Source organism: Saimiri boliviensis, chromosome 6 (genome assembly GCF_048565385.1).
Source record: "Saimiri boliviensis isolate mSaiBol1 chromosome 6, mSaiBol1.pri, whole genome shotgun sequence".
Lineage (NCBI taxonomy): Eukaryota > Metazoa > Chordata > Mammalia > Primates > Cebidae > Saimiri > Saimiri boliviensis.
Window position 1 is genome coordinate 124501994 of NC_133454.1, and position 13534 is coordinate 124515527.

The 13534-nt window shown below is 51.3% G+C and overlaps 2 protein-coding genes across 4 annotated transcripts; one reads left to right on the forward strand and one right to left on the reverse strand.

Moving 5' to 3' along the window:
- The first annotated feature begins 88 nt into the window (after window positions 1-88).
- ZFPL1 (zinc finger protein like 1) lies at window positions 89-5792 on the forward strand. 2 transcript variants are annotated; one of them, XM_003937679.4, is made up of 8 exons: window positions 89-274; window positions 573-682; window positions 996-1107; window positions 2496-2689; window positions 2794-2866; window positions 2999-3145; window positions 3389-3506; window positions 3995-5792. In XM_003937679.4, exons 2-8 carry the CDS (start codon window positions 581-583, stop codon window positions 4179-4181), a joined length of 933 nt encoding a protein of 310 aa, XP_003937728.1. In that variant the 5' UTR covers window positions 89-274; window positions 573-580; the 3' UTR covers window positions 4182-5792. The 2 variants fall into 2 exon arrangements, with proteins under 2 accessions (XP_003937728.1, XP_074257789.1); XM_074401688.1 differs by lacking the exon at window positions 3995-5792 and adding an exon at window positions 3810-3988.
- Window positions 4494-5160, reverse strand: TMEM262 (transmembrane protein 262). Of its 2 annotated transcripts, none has more exons than XM_003937682.4 (3): window positions 4910-5160; window positions 4735-4802; window positions 4494-4596 (listed from the first exon to the last, which is right to left on the reverse strand). In XM_003937682.4, exons 1-3 carry the CDS (start codon window positions 5081-5083, stop codon window positions 4494-4496), a joined length of 345 nt encoding a protein of 114 aa, XP_003937731.2. In that variant the 5' UTR covers window positions 5084-5160. The 2 variants fall into 2 exon arrangements, with proteins under 2 accessions (XP_003937731.2, XP_010346597.2); XM_010348295.3 differs by having other exon boundaries at window positions 4520-4596; window positions 4703-4802.
- Window positions 5793-13534: the final 7742 nt, after the last annotated feature.

The following is a 13534-nucleotide window of genomic DNA, read 5'->3' on the forward strand; positions in this document are numbered from 1 at the left end:
CGAGAGATCCGCAGCGCTCGGATCCCAACCCCGTCTTTTCCACCCGTCTTCACGTCTAGCGTCACGGAGGCGTGGCCCAGGGGCGCGGTGGCGTCATCAGCGCGCGCCGCACCCGGAAGAGACGTGGCAGCGGAGGGGTAATCGGGGCGGCTGAGACTGAAGGGAGCGGAGCAGGGGCCTCGGGGTGCGTGGTCCCTGCCCTACCGCTTCTCGAACCATCGCTAGCGCCCTTCGGAACTGGTGCAGCGGCCGATCAGTAAACACAGAGACTGGGGTCTGTAGAGAAGGGGCGGGGCTTGGGGGTGGGGCTCAGGAGGGGCCTTGGGGGCGGGGCCGGTGGTATAGGGGAGTCGCTGATGGAGGGACCTGGCCGGGGGCGGAAACCAGAAGGATTGAGGGGTCGCCGGAGGCGGGATTTATGCTGAGAATGTTTCGCCGCCTAAGGAAGGGCAGTGAGCAGGAATCGGGTCGGGGCGAATATGAGAGGTGTTGGGGAGTTAAGTGGAAACTGGGCTGGTAAGAGCGTAGTGGCGGCCACCAGAACCTGGCTTCCTACCAACTCCCTTTCCCAGGATCGACCATGGGGCTTTGTAAGTGCCCCAAGAGAAAGGTGACCAACCTATTCTGCTTCGAACATCGGGTCAACGTCTGCGAACACTGCCTGGTAGCCAATCACGCCAAGGTGGGACCTTCAGGGGAGCGGTTGAGCAGGGCACTGGGTGGGCAGGCGGTATTGGCTTCCTCCAGATCCATGAGGGGTCCCGCACTAGAATGTAAGCCCCACGAGGGCAAGGACTTGGTTTATTTTGTTCACTGATAAATCCCCTGGCCCCAATAGAGAGTCTGGCACACAGTTTGTGCTCAATAAATGTTTATTGATTGAACAAATGAAAGGATGAGTCTCCTCTGTGACTAGAGAAAAAGAGGCTGTTGGACCTTGGGGTGATAGGCTCAGCAGCACCAGCACCAGTTGTGACATCTCTCTCCCACTCCAGTGCATCGTCCAGTCCTACCTGCAGTGGCTCCAAGATAGCGACTACAACCCCAATTGCCGCCTGTGCAACATACCCCTGGCCAGCCGGGAGACGACCCGCCTTGTCTGCTATGGTGAGGCTTTGGCACCTTGGGGGGATCAGGCCAGCCTCAGGGGCCAGCTTGGTGACTGGTATCCAGGCCCTTCTCAAGCAGCAGGACAGTGATTCCCCCAAGTCTGAGAGCCCAGATTCTAGTCCTGTTAAAGTTCCTTACCTGCTCTGTAAGTTCAGGCAAATTATTCTTCCTTTCTAGGCCTCACTGCCTTTCCTAAAAAGTAAAGCTCCTAGTTCCTCTTTCCTAAAAATTAAAACACTGCCAATCTGGAGGGTTGAGCAAGAGCCAGTCAAGCTCATGGGTATGGTGGTAGCTGTGACTATTAGCTAGCCAGACCAGCATGTAGCTTTCAAGGTTTCAGATATTTAGGATCCAACACTGATTCCAGGGCTAAACAGAGAGGAAGTGAGTTTCTCACATTAAAGTTAGCTAAGTCAGCAGACATATGTGTCGTGACTTTGACCTGAATCTGGGGTAAGAGCCTTAGCTCTAGTTTTTGTTTGAGACAGAGTTTCACTCTTGTTATCCAGGCTGGAGTGCAATGGCCTGATCTGGGCTCGCTGCAACCTCTGCCTCCCAGGTTCCAGTGATTCTCTTGCCTCAGCCTCTTGAGTAGCTAGGATTATAGGCATACGTCACCAAGCCCTGCTAATTTTGTGTTTTTAATAGAGACGGGGTTTCTCCTTGTTGGTCACGATGGTCTCGAATTCCCAACCTCAGGTGACCCACCCGCCTCAGCCTCCCAAAGTGCTGGGATTATAGTCAGGAGCCACTGTGCCTGGCAGCTCGTTTTTGAAGGAGCACATGCAAGAGACAGCTCCATATGTGTTTCTCCTTGTGAATGCGTGTGTGTGCTTGCAGGCATTTCGTGAACGTGGTGTGTTTAAATTGAGCGTTAGTGTGTTGATTAGTACTTGGGGGTGAGTGAATGGGTAAATGTACGTATGTGAACATACGAATACAGGTATGTTGTGGGAGTGCAAGAGAATGCATGGTTGAGGGTGCCTGAGTGTGAGCAAACCTGTGAGTGTATAGCTGTGTATGTGTGAGGGCTATACTTGTTTGAAACTGTTCATTATTAGCCATTAGCCCAAAGAGTATGAGTGCAGGCCCAGAGAGGACTCACTTCAACAGGAGGTGGCATTTTCTTGCCACCCAACCTCACCCCTGTGAACTGGGCAGCTTGGTAGCAGCTGCCTGGACTTAGATGGTGGTAGCCAAGAAGACTGACGTTTTAGGGAACACTGATGAAATGGACCTTTAGGGGAGGGGGAGGGGAGGAGAAGGCTCTGGTACACATCTACGTGTCCATATGTCCCTACAGTGGTCTGGGGGCTGATGCTGGGCTCGGAGCCCTAAGCGCCCTCTTCCTCATTTCTCCTCTCCCCTGTCTCATGGGCCCTAAGATCTCTTTCACTGGGCCTGCCTCAATGAACGTGCTGCCCAGCTACCCCGAAACACAGCACCTGCCGGCTACCAGTGCCCCAGCTGCAATGGCCCCATCTTCCCCCCAAGCAACCTGGCTGGCCCCGTGGCCTCCACACTGAGAGAGAAGCTGGCCACAGTCAACTGGGCCCGGGCAGGACTGGGCCTCCCTCTGGTGAGAGTCCCTCTGACCATCCGTCTGCCCTGGGCCCCACCTGAGCTAGATGGGTGGGTGGGGACAGTACTAGGCAGCCTGGTGACCCGGATTCCTTCCTCCAGATTGATGAGGTGGTGAGCCCAGAGCCTGAGCCCCTCAACACCTCCAACTTCTCTGACTGGTCCAGCTTTAATGGTAAGTGGTGGCTTCCACCAGCTGTTTGAGCTTTAGCCTCCCTGCTCTGCTGACAGCTCTCTTGGTCTGCAGTCAAATGCTCTACCCCTCAGCTCTACCCGCTTCTGCTGACAGCTCTCTTCCCACCCACAGCCAGCAGTACCCCTGGACCAGAGGAGGTAGACAGCGCCTCTGCTGCCCCAGCCTTCTACAGCCAGGCCCCCCGTCCCCCGGCTTCCCCAGGCCGGCCCGAGCAGCACACAGTGATCCACATGGGCAATCCTGAGCCTTCGACTCATGGTGAGCCTGGGAGTTATCCAGGCCACAGAAGGATAAAAAAGAGGGTAGTGGTTTGTGTGGGGGGAGCTTGAGGATCCAGAGACCCACCTGGAGGAACCTTTCCTCAATCCAGGCACTGCCATTACCTCCTCACAATTCTGAGATGCTCTGTCAGCCTGAGGAAGGCAGGTGACCCCCCACCCAGCCCTCCCCAAAGTGGCCAGTTTTCCTGAATCTATTGATGCTAGTGGCTCTACCCTATAGCCCCAAGGAAGGTGTATGACACACGGGATGATGACCGGACACCAGGCCTCCACGGAGACTGTGACGATGACAAGTACCGACGCCGGCCTGCCTTGGGTTGGCTGGCCCAGCTGCTAAGGTACAGAGGGTCAGGCAGGGCAGAATGCCAGAAAGGGGCAGAGAGGGAGTAGGAGCCAGAGGCCTTGGGAGGGACAGTTTCATGACAAAGGGGCTTGTTCTGGAAAGGAACAGTACCCGGTGCTGTGCAGAGAGGCCTTGGCTGCGCAGCAAAAGCTGTGGTTGGTTTCCCTCTGGGGCTGTCTCTGTGCCTCCCACACAGGAGGTTTGGACTCAGGCTCTTTGAGGCCCCTTCCTGATCTGACACCCCCTAATCTTTGTAACTCCGCCCGACGCCTGACACGTTCTGGTTTGCGGAACACAGCCCTGTGCCTCTGCTGGTCTGAGCTGCACAATAGCACCCTATGGTGGCAGGTACAGGAGTGATCATCCCTGAGGCACAGACGAGGAGGCGAAGGCTCAGGAATGGGTGGTGAGCAGGGCTTCTCTCCATGCCGTGGGGGTTGTCGGGGGCTGGGGCCTGACCTGATTTTCCCCTCATCCCCCCAGGAGCCGGGCCGGGTCTCGGAAGCGGCCGCTGACCCTGCTCCAGCGGGCGGGGCTGCTGCTGCTCTTGGGGCTGTTGGGCTTCCTGGCCCTCCTTGCCCTCATGTCTCGCCTAGGCCGGGCCGCAGCTGACAGCGATCCCAACCTGGACCCGCTCATGAACCCTCACATCCGCGTGGGCCCCTCCTGAGCCCCCTTGCTTGTGGCTAGGCCAGCCTAGGACTTGGTTCCTGTGGAGGAGAGGCAGGGTGGCGGGGAGGCTGGGGGCACCTCTTCACTGCTCCTCTCCCTCAAGCCTAAGACACTAAGACCCCAGGCCCAAAGCTGAGTCCACCAGAGTGGCTGCGGGCTGGGCCTGGAGTCCCCGTGAGTCGAGCATTTGTCTTGACTTGCTTTCCCCTGGGTCTCCAGCCTCCCACCCCTCACCCCATGAAGGAGTTGGCAGGTGGCAATAAACAGCAACTTTATTAAAACACCCGAGGCAGCCTTTTCCTTCCCCTCCTCAGCCCTGTTCCAACTCCCCAGTCCTCAGTGGTTCTCCTCCCGGTACTGAATGGCCAGAAACTCCAAGGACAGGCGGCTGAAGAACATTGCTCCATTGAGGACTGGGTGGAGGACAGAGCTCCCATCAGCCCCAGTACCCTTCCCTGCCACATCTCAGGGTTCCAAAGCTCCCTGCTCCCCCTGCACCCTCCTACTCTTGCCACTCACCCAGGATGGTCATGGCACAGCAGCAGGTGTACTTGTTTTTTGTCATCTCAGCGTAGAGTGACCCCGTGGCGGCCCAGCAGATGCTGATCACCTGGGAGAACTGTAGGCCCATCCAGTGGGAGAGTGGCCCCCTGACACAACAGTGGGGTTTCCATCAGGCCCTTGGGCCTCCCGCAGCCAGCCCTTGAGTCCCTGCCCTGAACTTACCATCAGGACCAGCGTGTAGTGGAAGCTCATGAGGTCATAGTGGTAGGTGATGCAGAAGTTGTGCATGTCGCTGCTGAAGATGCCCAGGTGTAGGAGGAAGAGCATCAGTGCAGCCGTGGTGAGCACCATGCCTTTTGGGAAGAAGAATGTGATGATGCGGTCCCGCAGCCTCATCTTGGCCGCAGTGTACACACAAGTCAGACTTGAGAGCTGGGGCAAGTGGGCCCTGTCCAGGAAAAGCAGCAGTGCCTTTGATTCTAGCGTGCCTGGCCGGGAGTAGCAGTGGAATTCTAGAACCAGAAGGACGGAGGGGACAAGATTCTAGAACACAGGCTGATTTCAGCCAATGCAGGACTGCTTCACGGGCAGTAGGGGGTGCTTTGAACTGTGAGACCAGTGGGGGCTTGTGGCGATGGCGAAGGGGCAGCCACCCTAGTTGTCCTGTCCTCACGCTAGACACTTTTGTGCACATCTCAATTTTCCCACCATGGAGGTAGTGCGAGCAGTTTACAGATGAAGAACGGGGGCTCAGAAAAGTTGAGGGGCGGCTGGGCGTGATGACTCACGCCTGTAATCCCAACACTTTGGGATTCCGAGGTTGGTGGATCACCTGAGGTTAGGAGTTCAAGACTTGCCTGACCAACATCTCTACTAAAAATATAAAATTAGCCTGGCATGGTGGCACATGTCTGTAATCTCACCTATTCGGGAGGCTGAGGCAGGAGAATCGCTTGAACCTGGGAGGCGGAGGTTGTGGTGAGCCAAGATCTCGCCATTGTACCCCAGCCTGGGTAACGAGTGAAACTCTGTCGTCAAAAAAAAAAAAAAAGTGTTTATATATATATCTGAATATGTTCTTGTAAAATACTTGCATAATACACAAGCATACAGAGGAAAATGTAACAGTCTTTCTGCTGCATCCTCACCAATGAGGTAACCCTTCACCAGTTTGGTGAGTTGGCGTCTTTTAAGTCCCTTCTAGGTGTAATGGTAATGGTGACTTCATAAATCTAGATGTACATATATGTAGGGTCCAGCCCTACTGGGTCCTGTGAGCCCCTCTCTACTGGTGTGGAAACGAGAAACTGTGGAAATAAAAGACACGACACCAAGAAAGAGAAAAAAAGAGTTTGGGCCCAGGGGTCCACTGCCAGCCAAACCACGGAAGCCGGCAGTGGCCTCGAGTGCTTGGGTACTCTGACTTTTACTGAGTGAGTACAAAGCAGGGAGCAGGGTAGGTAGGGCCGGGCATTGGTGGTCAGTGATAGGGCCAAGTAAATCACATGTCTTGGAGATAGGGGCCCAGGACTTTTGAGTAGCCGAGGCGAGGAAAAAAACTTAATGTGTCAGCAGTTTTTCCATACTTGTCAGGAAATAACATGGACATTAAGATTTATGTTACCATTACTGATTGTTATCTTCTAAGAAAAAGAGGAACCAGGTGCAGAAGCAGAACATGAAAGTAGACATGGGCCGGGTGCGGTGGCTCAAGCCTGTAATCCCAGCACTTTGGGAGGCCAAGGCGGGTGGATCACGAGGTCAAGAGATCGAGACCATCCTGGTCAACATGGTGAAACCCCCGTCTCTACTAAAAATACAAAAAATTAGCTGGGCATGATGGCGCGTGCCTGTAATCCCAGCTACTCGGGAGGCTGAGGCAGGAGAATTGCCTGAACCCAGGAGGTGGAGGTTGCGGTGAGCTGAGATCGCGCCATTGCACTCCAGCCTGGGTAACAAGAGCGAAACTCTGTCTCAAAAAAAAAAAGAAAAGAAAAGAAAAGAAAAAGAAAGACATGGAACATGACGGCTGAAGCACAGCATCACAGAGAGACAAGCCCTTGGATGTCTGTGGGTTTCCCTGACAGCCATCAGGCCTACTGCAAGAGCTTGGAGTAGCGGAATTTTCTCCTCACATGCCCTGAGGAAGGAGATGTCTTGGACATCTTGGACATCTCCTTCCCTAACTGGCTAAACAGCGGGCGCTTTCCCAGTGCTGGCGCTCCAGCAGCTCTTATGAGGGTGTGACAGAAGACTTAAAACATCTTACCTTTGGGTCACTTCCTTCCCAATGGCACTTCATTTCCACACTTCATGACCTGAGAATCATTAGTAAAATTAAAAGGTTATATTGAGTATATGTATGTCTGTGATTACATATGAATATGTGATTATGATTATAGGAATAACTGTAACTATAACTCTAAATCTTTTCGAGTTCAGTATTTATATGGGAACAGGCTGAGGCTTCAGACCCTCGCCTTGGCACTTGCAGGGTCTCCCACCCACACATATATATGCATAAGTTTAATGCATTTTTTAAAATACCATATGATTTGTCAAAGTGTACTTTCAAAAAGTTTAAAATTATGTCTAAATATAGAATGAACACATAACTAAATTTATTGGGCCAGGCGCAGTGGCTCATGCCCATAATCCCAGCACTTTGGGAGGCTGAGGTGAGAGGATCACTTGAGCTCAGAAGTTTGAGACCAGCCTGGGCAACATAGTGAGACCTCTCTATTAAATTTTTTTTTTTTTTTTTTTTGAAACGGTGTCTCACTCTGTCGCCAGGCTGGAGTGCAATGGCCCGAGCTTCGCTCACTGCAACCCCTGCCTCCCCAATTTCCTTGCCTCAGCCTCCTGAGGAGCTGGGACTACAGGTGCACACCACCATGTCTGGCTAATTTTTGTATTTTTTAGTAGAGACGGGGTTGCACCATACTGGCCAGTATGGTCTCTATCTCTTGACCTCATGATTTGCCCGCCTTGGCCTCCCAAAGTGCTGGGATTACAGGCATGAGCCACCATGCCAGGCCTCTCTCTACTAAAAAATTTTTTAAAATGAGATTTGCTGGGTGTGGTGGCCTGTGCCTGTAGTCCCAGCTACTTGGGAGGCTGAGGTGGGAAGATCACTTGATCCTAGGAATTCCAGCCCTGCTTGTACCATTACAGTCCAGCATGGAGGCATGGTGAGACCTTGTCTCAAAAAAAAAAAGATCTTTGGTGAGGGGATTCCCATTTGATAAGGTGGTGATGCAGATGAGGAGCCGGACAGGACAGGTATTTAAAGAGGAATGTTAGGCCGGGCACGGTGGCTCACGCCTGTAATGCCAGCACTTTGGGAGGCCAAGGTGGGTGGATCACCTGAGGTCAGGAGTTCAAGACCAGCCTGGCCAACATAGTGAAACCCCATCTCTACTAAAAATAGAAAAAACTAGCCAGACATGGTGGTGGGCTCCTGTAATCCCAGCTACTTGGGAGGCTGAGGCAGGAGAATCGCTTGAACCTGGGAGGCAGAGGTTGTAGTGAACTGAGATCGTGTCATTGTACTTCAGCCTGGGTGACTGAGCAAGTCTGGAAACAAATAAATAAAATAAAGAGGAATGTTTAGCACACGATTAGTAGGTTAGATGCAAAATGCACTGGATGTCCTACATGACAAAAATTATACCCTTTGAGGTAACTTTTCTACTGGATATACATGTTTTTCATCTCTCCTGGACTATATCTCCTCGTAATTTCAGAGTCTGTTTACCTTACTAGTAAGTAGCAAAGTCAAACAACTGTATATTCCTGTGGGTAAATAATCCTTGGGTGGGCTTCTGAAACAATGACCCAGTGTGACATTGAAAGGACACACTACACTCTTGGATTTCCAGTTTTTGGATGATTTTTCTTAACATTATCTCCAACTTTTTTTTTGTTTTTTGAGACACAGTCTTGCTCTGTCTCCAGGTGCCAGGCTGTAGTGCAATGGTGTGCTCTTGGCTCACTGCAACCTCCGCCTCCCAGGTTCAAGCAATTCTCCTGCCTCAGTCTCCCGAGTAGCTGGGATTGCAGGTGAGAACTACCATGCCCAGCTATTTTTTTTTTTTTTAAAGATGGGATTTCACCATGATGGCCAGGCTGGTCTTGAACTCCTGACCTCAGGTGATCCACCCACCTCGGCCTCTCAAAGTGCTAGGATTGCAGGTGTGAGCCACCATGCCCAGCTTTTTTGTATTTTTAATAGAGACAGGGTTTCACCATGTTGGCCAGGATGGTCTCAATCTCTTGACCTTCTGATCCACCCACCTCAGTCTCCTAAAGTGCTGGGATTACAGGTGTAAGCTACCCACCTAGCCTATTCTCCAACTTTTAAAAATGTTTATAGACTTCTTGGAGTAGACCTCAATCTATACCCTTTTTCATGGTGGTTTTTTTTTTTTTTTTTTTCTTCTTTTTCTTTTTGAGATGGAGTCACTCTGTCGCCAGGCTGGAGTGCAGTGGTGCAATCTCGGCTCACTGCAACCTCCGCCTTCCAGGTTCAAGTGATTCTTCTACCTCAGCCTCCCGAATAGCTGGGATTACAGGCGTGCGCCACCATGGCCCAGCTAATTTTTTTGGTATTTTTAGTAGAGACGAGTTTTTGCCATGTTGGCTAGGATGGTATTGATCTCTTGACTTCGTGATCTGCCTGTGTTGGCCTCCCAAAGTGCTGGGATTACAGGCGTAAGCCACACTGCCCAGGCCCCTTTTTCATTTTCTTAAGATTATATCTTCATAGGTTGAAATCTTCAGGTATTTTTTAATGATCTTTAGACATCCCGTTGATTTAGAGGTCAGCAAACGTTTTCTGTAAAATATCAGATAGGAAATGTTTTAGGTTTGGACGACCACAAAATCTCTGTGGTAGCTACTTAAGGCTGCTCTTTTTTTTGAAACAGAGTTTCACTCTTGTCACCCAGGCTGGAGTGCAGTAATGCGATCTTGGCTCACCGAAACCTCCACCTCCCAGGTTCAAGTGATTCTCCTGCCTCAGCCTCCAGAGTAGCTGGGATTACAGGAGCCTGCCACCATGCTTGGCTAATTTTTGTATTTTTAGTAGAGATGGGGTTTCATCATGTTAGCCAGGCTGGTCTTGAACTCCCGACCTCAGGTGGTCTGCCTGCCTTGGCCTCCCAAAGTGCTGGGATTACAGGCATAAGCCACCATGCCCAGCCTCAACTCTGCTCTTATAGAGCAAAAGCATATAGATCATATGTTAAAAATGGGTGTGACTGTGTTGCATTTGATGTTCAGGTGTCATGAAATGTTATTTTTTAAAAAACTATTTATGAATGAGAAAGCCATTTTAGCTCACAGGCCATAATGAAAACAGGTGGTGAGCTGTTTGGCCTTCAGGAGCCCTGGCAAAGAACAAGTAAACCAGTGAGTTTTTCCATTCCAACCTTCCTCCAACAGCCTATCATAAGTAATGTTTCAAGGGCTACTTTGATACTTGAGAAAGTCTTTTTCTTCTTTTCCTCCATTCCAACTGTGTCCTAATCTGAAGTCAGATCGTTCCCTGTCCTCATGAGCTCCTCACCTTTGTGCACAGCTGCACTTTTATCCAAGTCAGAACCCTGGAGAGAAGATCAGTAGGCTGAGGTGGGAGGTAGAGGAGCCCAGGAGGTAAAGGCTGCAGTGAGTCGAAAGATAGCACCACTGCACTCCAGCCTGGATGACAGAGCAAGACCTTGTCTCAGGGAAAAAAAAAAAAAAAAAAAAAAAAAAGGCCAGGTGGCTCACACCTGTAATCCTAGCGCTTTGGGAGGCTGAGGCAGGTAGATTGAAAGGTTAGGAGTTGGAGACCAGCCTGGCCAATATGGTGAAACCCTGTCTCTACTAAAAATACAAAAATTAGCTGGGTGTGGTGGCAGGCACCTGTAGTCCTAGCTACTCAGGAGGCTGAGGCAGGCTTGAACCTGGGAGGCAGAAGTTGCAAGGAGCCAAGATCGTGCCGCTGTACTCCAGCCTGGGCAACAAGAGCAAGACTCTGTTTCAAAAAAAAAAAAAAAAAAAAAGGGGGAAAGAGAACCTGGAGAGTTACCCTTCACATTTCCACCCAACTCCTCACTCAGCACATTCCATTAGTCACTTAAACTCTGCTGAGTCTGTCCTTTTTTTTTTTTTTAGATAATAGAGAGGGGGTGGTCTCACTATGTTGTCCAGGCTGGTACTGACCTCCTGGACTCAAGTGATTCTCCCACCTCCGCCTTCCAAAGTGATTGAAAGGGAATTGCAGGAGTGAGCCACTGTGCCTGGCCCTAGGGGTTCTTTTTTTTTTTTTTTTTTTTTTTGAGACGGAGTTTCACTCTTGTTACCCAGGCTGGAGTGCAATGGCGCGATCTCGGCTCACCGCAACCTCCGCCTCCTGGGTTCAGGCAATTCCCCTGCCTCAGCCTCCTGAGTAGCTGGGATTACAGGCACGCGCCACCATGCCCAGCTAATGTTTTGTATTTTTAGTAGAGACGGGGTTTCACCATGTTGACCAGGATGGTCTCGATCTCTTGACCTTGTGATCCACCCGCCTCGGCCTCCCAAAGTGCTGGGATTACAGGCTTGAGCCACCGCGCCCAGCTCGGGGTTCTTAAATGTGAGTGTGCATCAGAACTCCTTGGGAACTTTCTAAAAAGAAGCTAGGTCTGAGAGAAGCCCAGAGGTTTTTTTTTTTATTTGTTCTTTTCTTGCTCTGTCACCCAGGCTGGAAGGCAATGGCACAGTCATGGCTCAAGCGATTCCTCCACCTCAGCCTCTGAGTGTAGCTGGGACCACAGGCATGGGCCATCATCCCAGCTAATTTTTGTATTTTTTTTTTTTCCTTTTTTGGCGGGGGGATGGACTCTCACTGTTGTTGTCCAGGCTGGAGTGCAATGGCACAATCTTGGCTCACCACAACCTCTGCCTCTGAGGTTCAAGGGATTCTCCTGCCTCAGCCTTCCGAGTAACAGGCATTCACCACCACACCCAGGTAATTTAATTTAATTTTTTTTTTTTTTTTTTGAGATGGAGTTTCGCTCTTGTTACCCAGGCTGGAGTGCAATGGCGCGATCTCGGCTCACCACAACCTCCGCCCCCTGGGTTCAGGCAATTCTCCTGCCTCAGCCTCCTGAGGAGCTGGGATTACAGGCACACGCCACCATGCCCAGCTAATTTTTTGTATTTTTAGTAGAGACGGGGTTTCACTATGTTGACCAGGATGGTCTCGATCTCTCGACCTTGTGATCCACCCGCCTCGGCCTCCCAAAGTGCTGGGATTACAGGCTGAGCCACCGCGCCCGGCCTTTTTTTTTTTTTTTTGAGACAGAGTTTTGTTCTTGTTACCCAGGCTGGAGTGCAATGGCGCGATCTCGGCTCACTGCAACCTCCGCCTCCTGGGTTCAAGCAATTCTCCTGCCTCAGCCTCCCGAGTAGCTGGGACTACAGGCGTGCGCCACCATGCCCAGCTAATTTTTGTATTTTTAGTAGAGATGGGGTTTCACCATGTTGACCAGAATGGTCTCGATCTCTTGACCTCGTGATCCACCCGCCTCGGCCTCCCAAAGTGCTGGGATTACAGGCGTGAGCCACTGCGCCGGGCCTTAATTTGTATTTTTAGTAGAGACGGGGTTTCTTCATGTTAGTCAGGCTGGTCTTGAACTCCCAGCCAGGTGATCCACCCTCCTCGGCCTCCCAAAGTGCTGGATTACAGGCGTGAGCCAACGCGTCCAGCCATTTTTGTGTGTGTGTATATATATATAATTTTATTTTATTTTTTCTTTTTGTATATTTTTTTTTATACAGATGGAGTTTCACCATTTTGCCCAGGCTGGTCTTGAATTCCTGGGCTCAAGCGATCCACCCACCTCGGCCCTCCCAAGTGCTGGGATTACAGGAGTGTTTGGTGCAGCCCAGCCCAGAGACTTATAACGCGCCACAGATAGTCCTGAAGGCAATTCTGATGCAGGTCAGAGGCCCAGGCCTTAAGAAGCACTGTGCGGCCAGGCGTGGTGGCTCACATCTGTGATCCCAGCACTTCGGGAGGTCGAGGTGAGCGGATCATGAGGTCAGGAGTTTAAGATCAGCCTGACCAGTTTTGTGAAACCCCATGTCTACTAAAACTACAAAAATTAGCCAGGCGCAGTGGCGCGTGCCCGTAGTCCCAGCTACTCAGGAGGCTGAGGCAGAAGAATCGCTTCAACCCGGGAGGCAGAGGTTGCAGTAAGCCAAGACGACGCCACTGCATCCAGCCTGGGCAACAGAGCAAGACTTCGTTGCAATAATAATAATAATAATAATAATAATAATAATAGGCGGGGTGCGGTGGCTCGGTAATCCCAGCACTTTGGGAGGCCGAAGCGGACGGATCACCTGAGGTCAGGAGTTCGAGACCAGCCTGGCCAACATGATGAAACCCCGTCTCTAAAAAAAATAAAAATTAAAAAATGTTTTTAAAATAAAATAAAATAATAAAAGAAGCACTGCGCTAGAGGCACGGTACGGGATAGTGTACATGCATTTAATTCTCGCAGCCCCACTGTGAAGTATGTACCCCAATTTTAGGAATGGGATAAACTGAGCCACTGCCCAGGTATCGAGACAATGGCAAGATCCCAGGAACTTTCTACTCTGGCCTCACGTCCCGCATCCGTTCATTGCACCTGGGCACATATTCCGTGGGCCGCTTGCCTGCGGGGGTGCAGGTTGCGGAGCCACTACCCGTCTCCCTTCTGGGAAAGCAGCAACTCGAGGCAGTTCCACAAAATGCTTCCACCCATCAGGGCTCTTCCGGAACCTTTTCGCTTGAGGAAGACAGGTGCGGTGGAACTCTTTTCTCGAAGGACT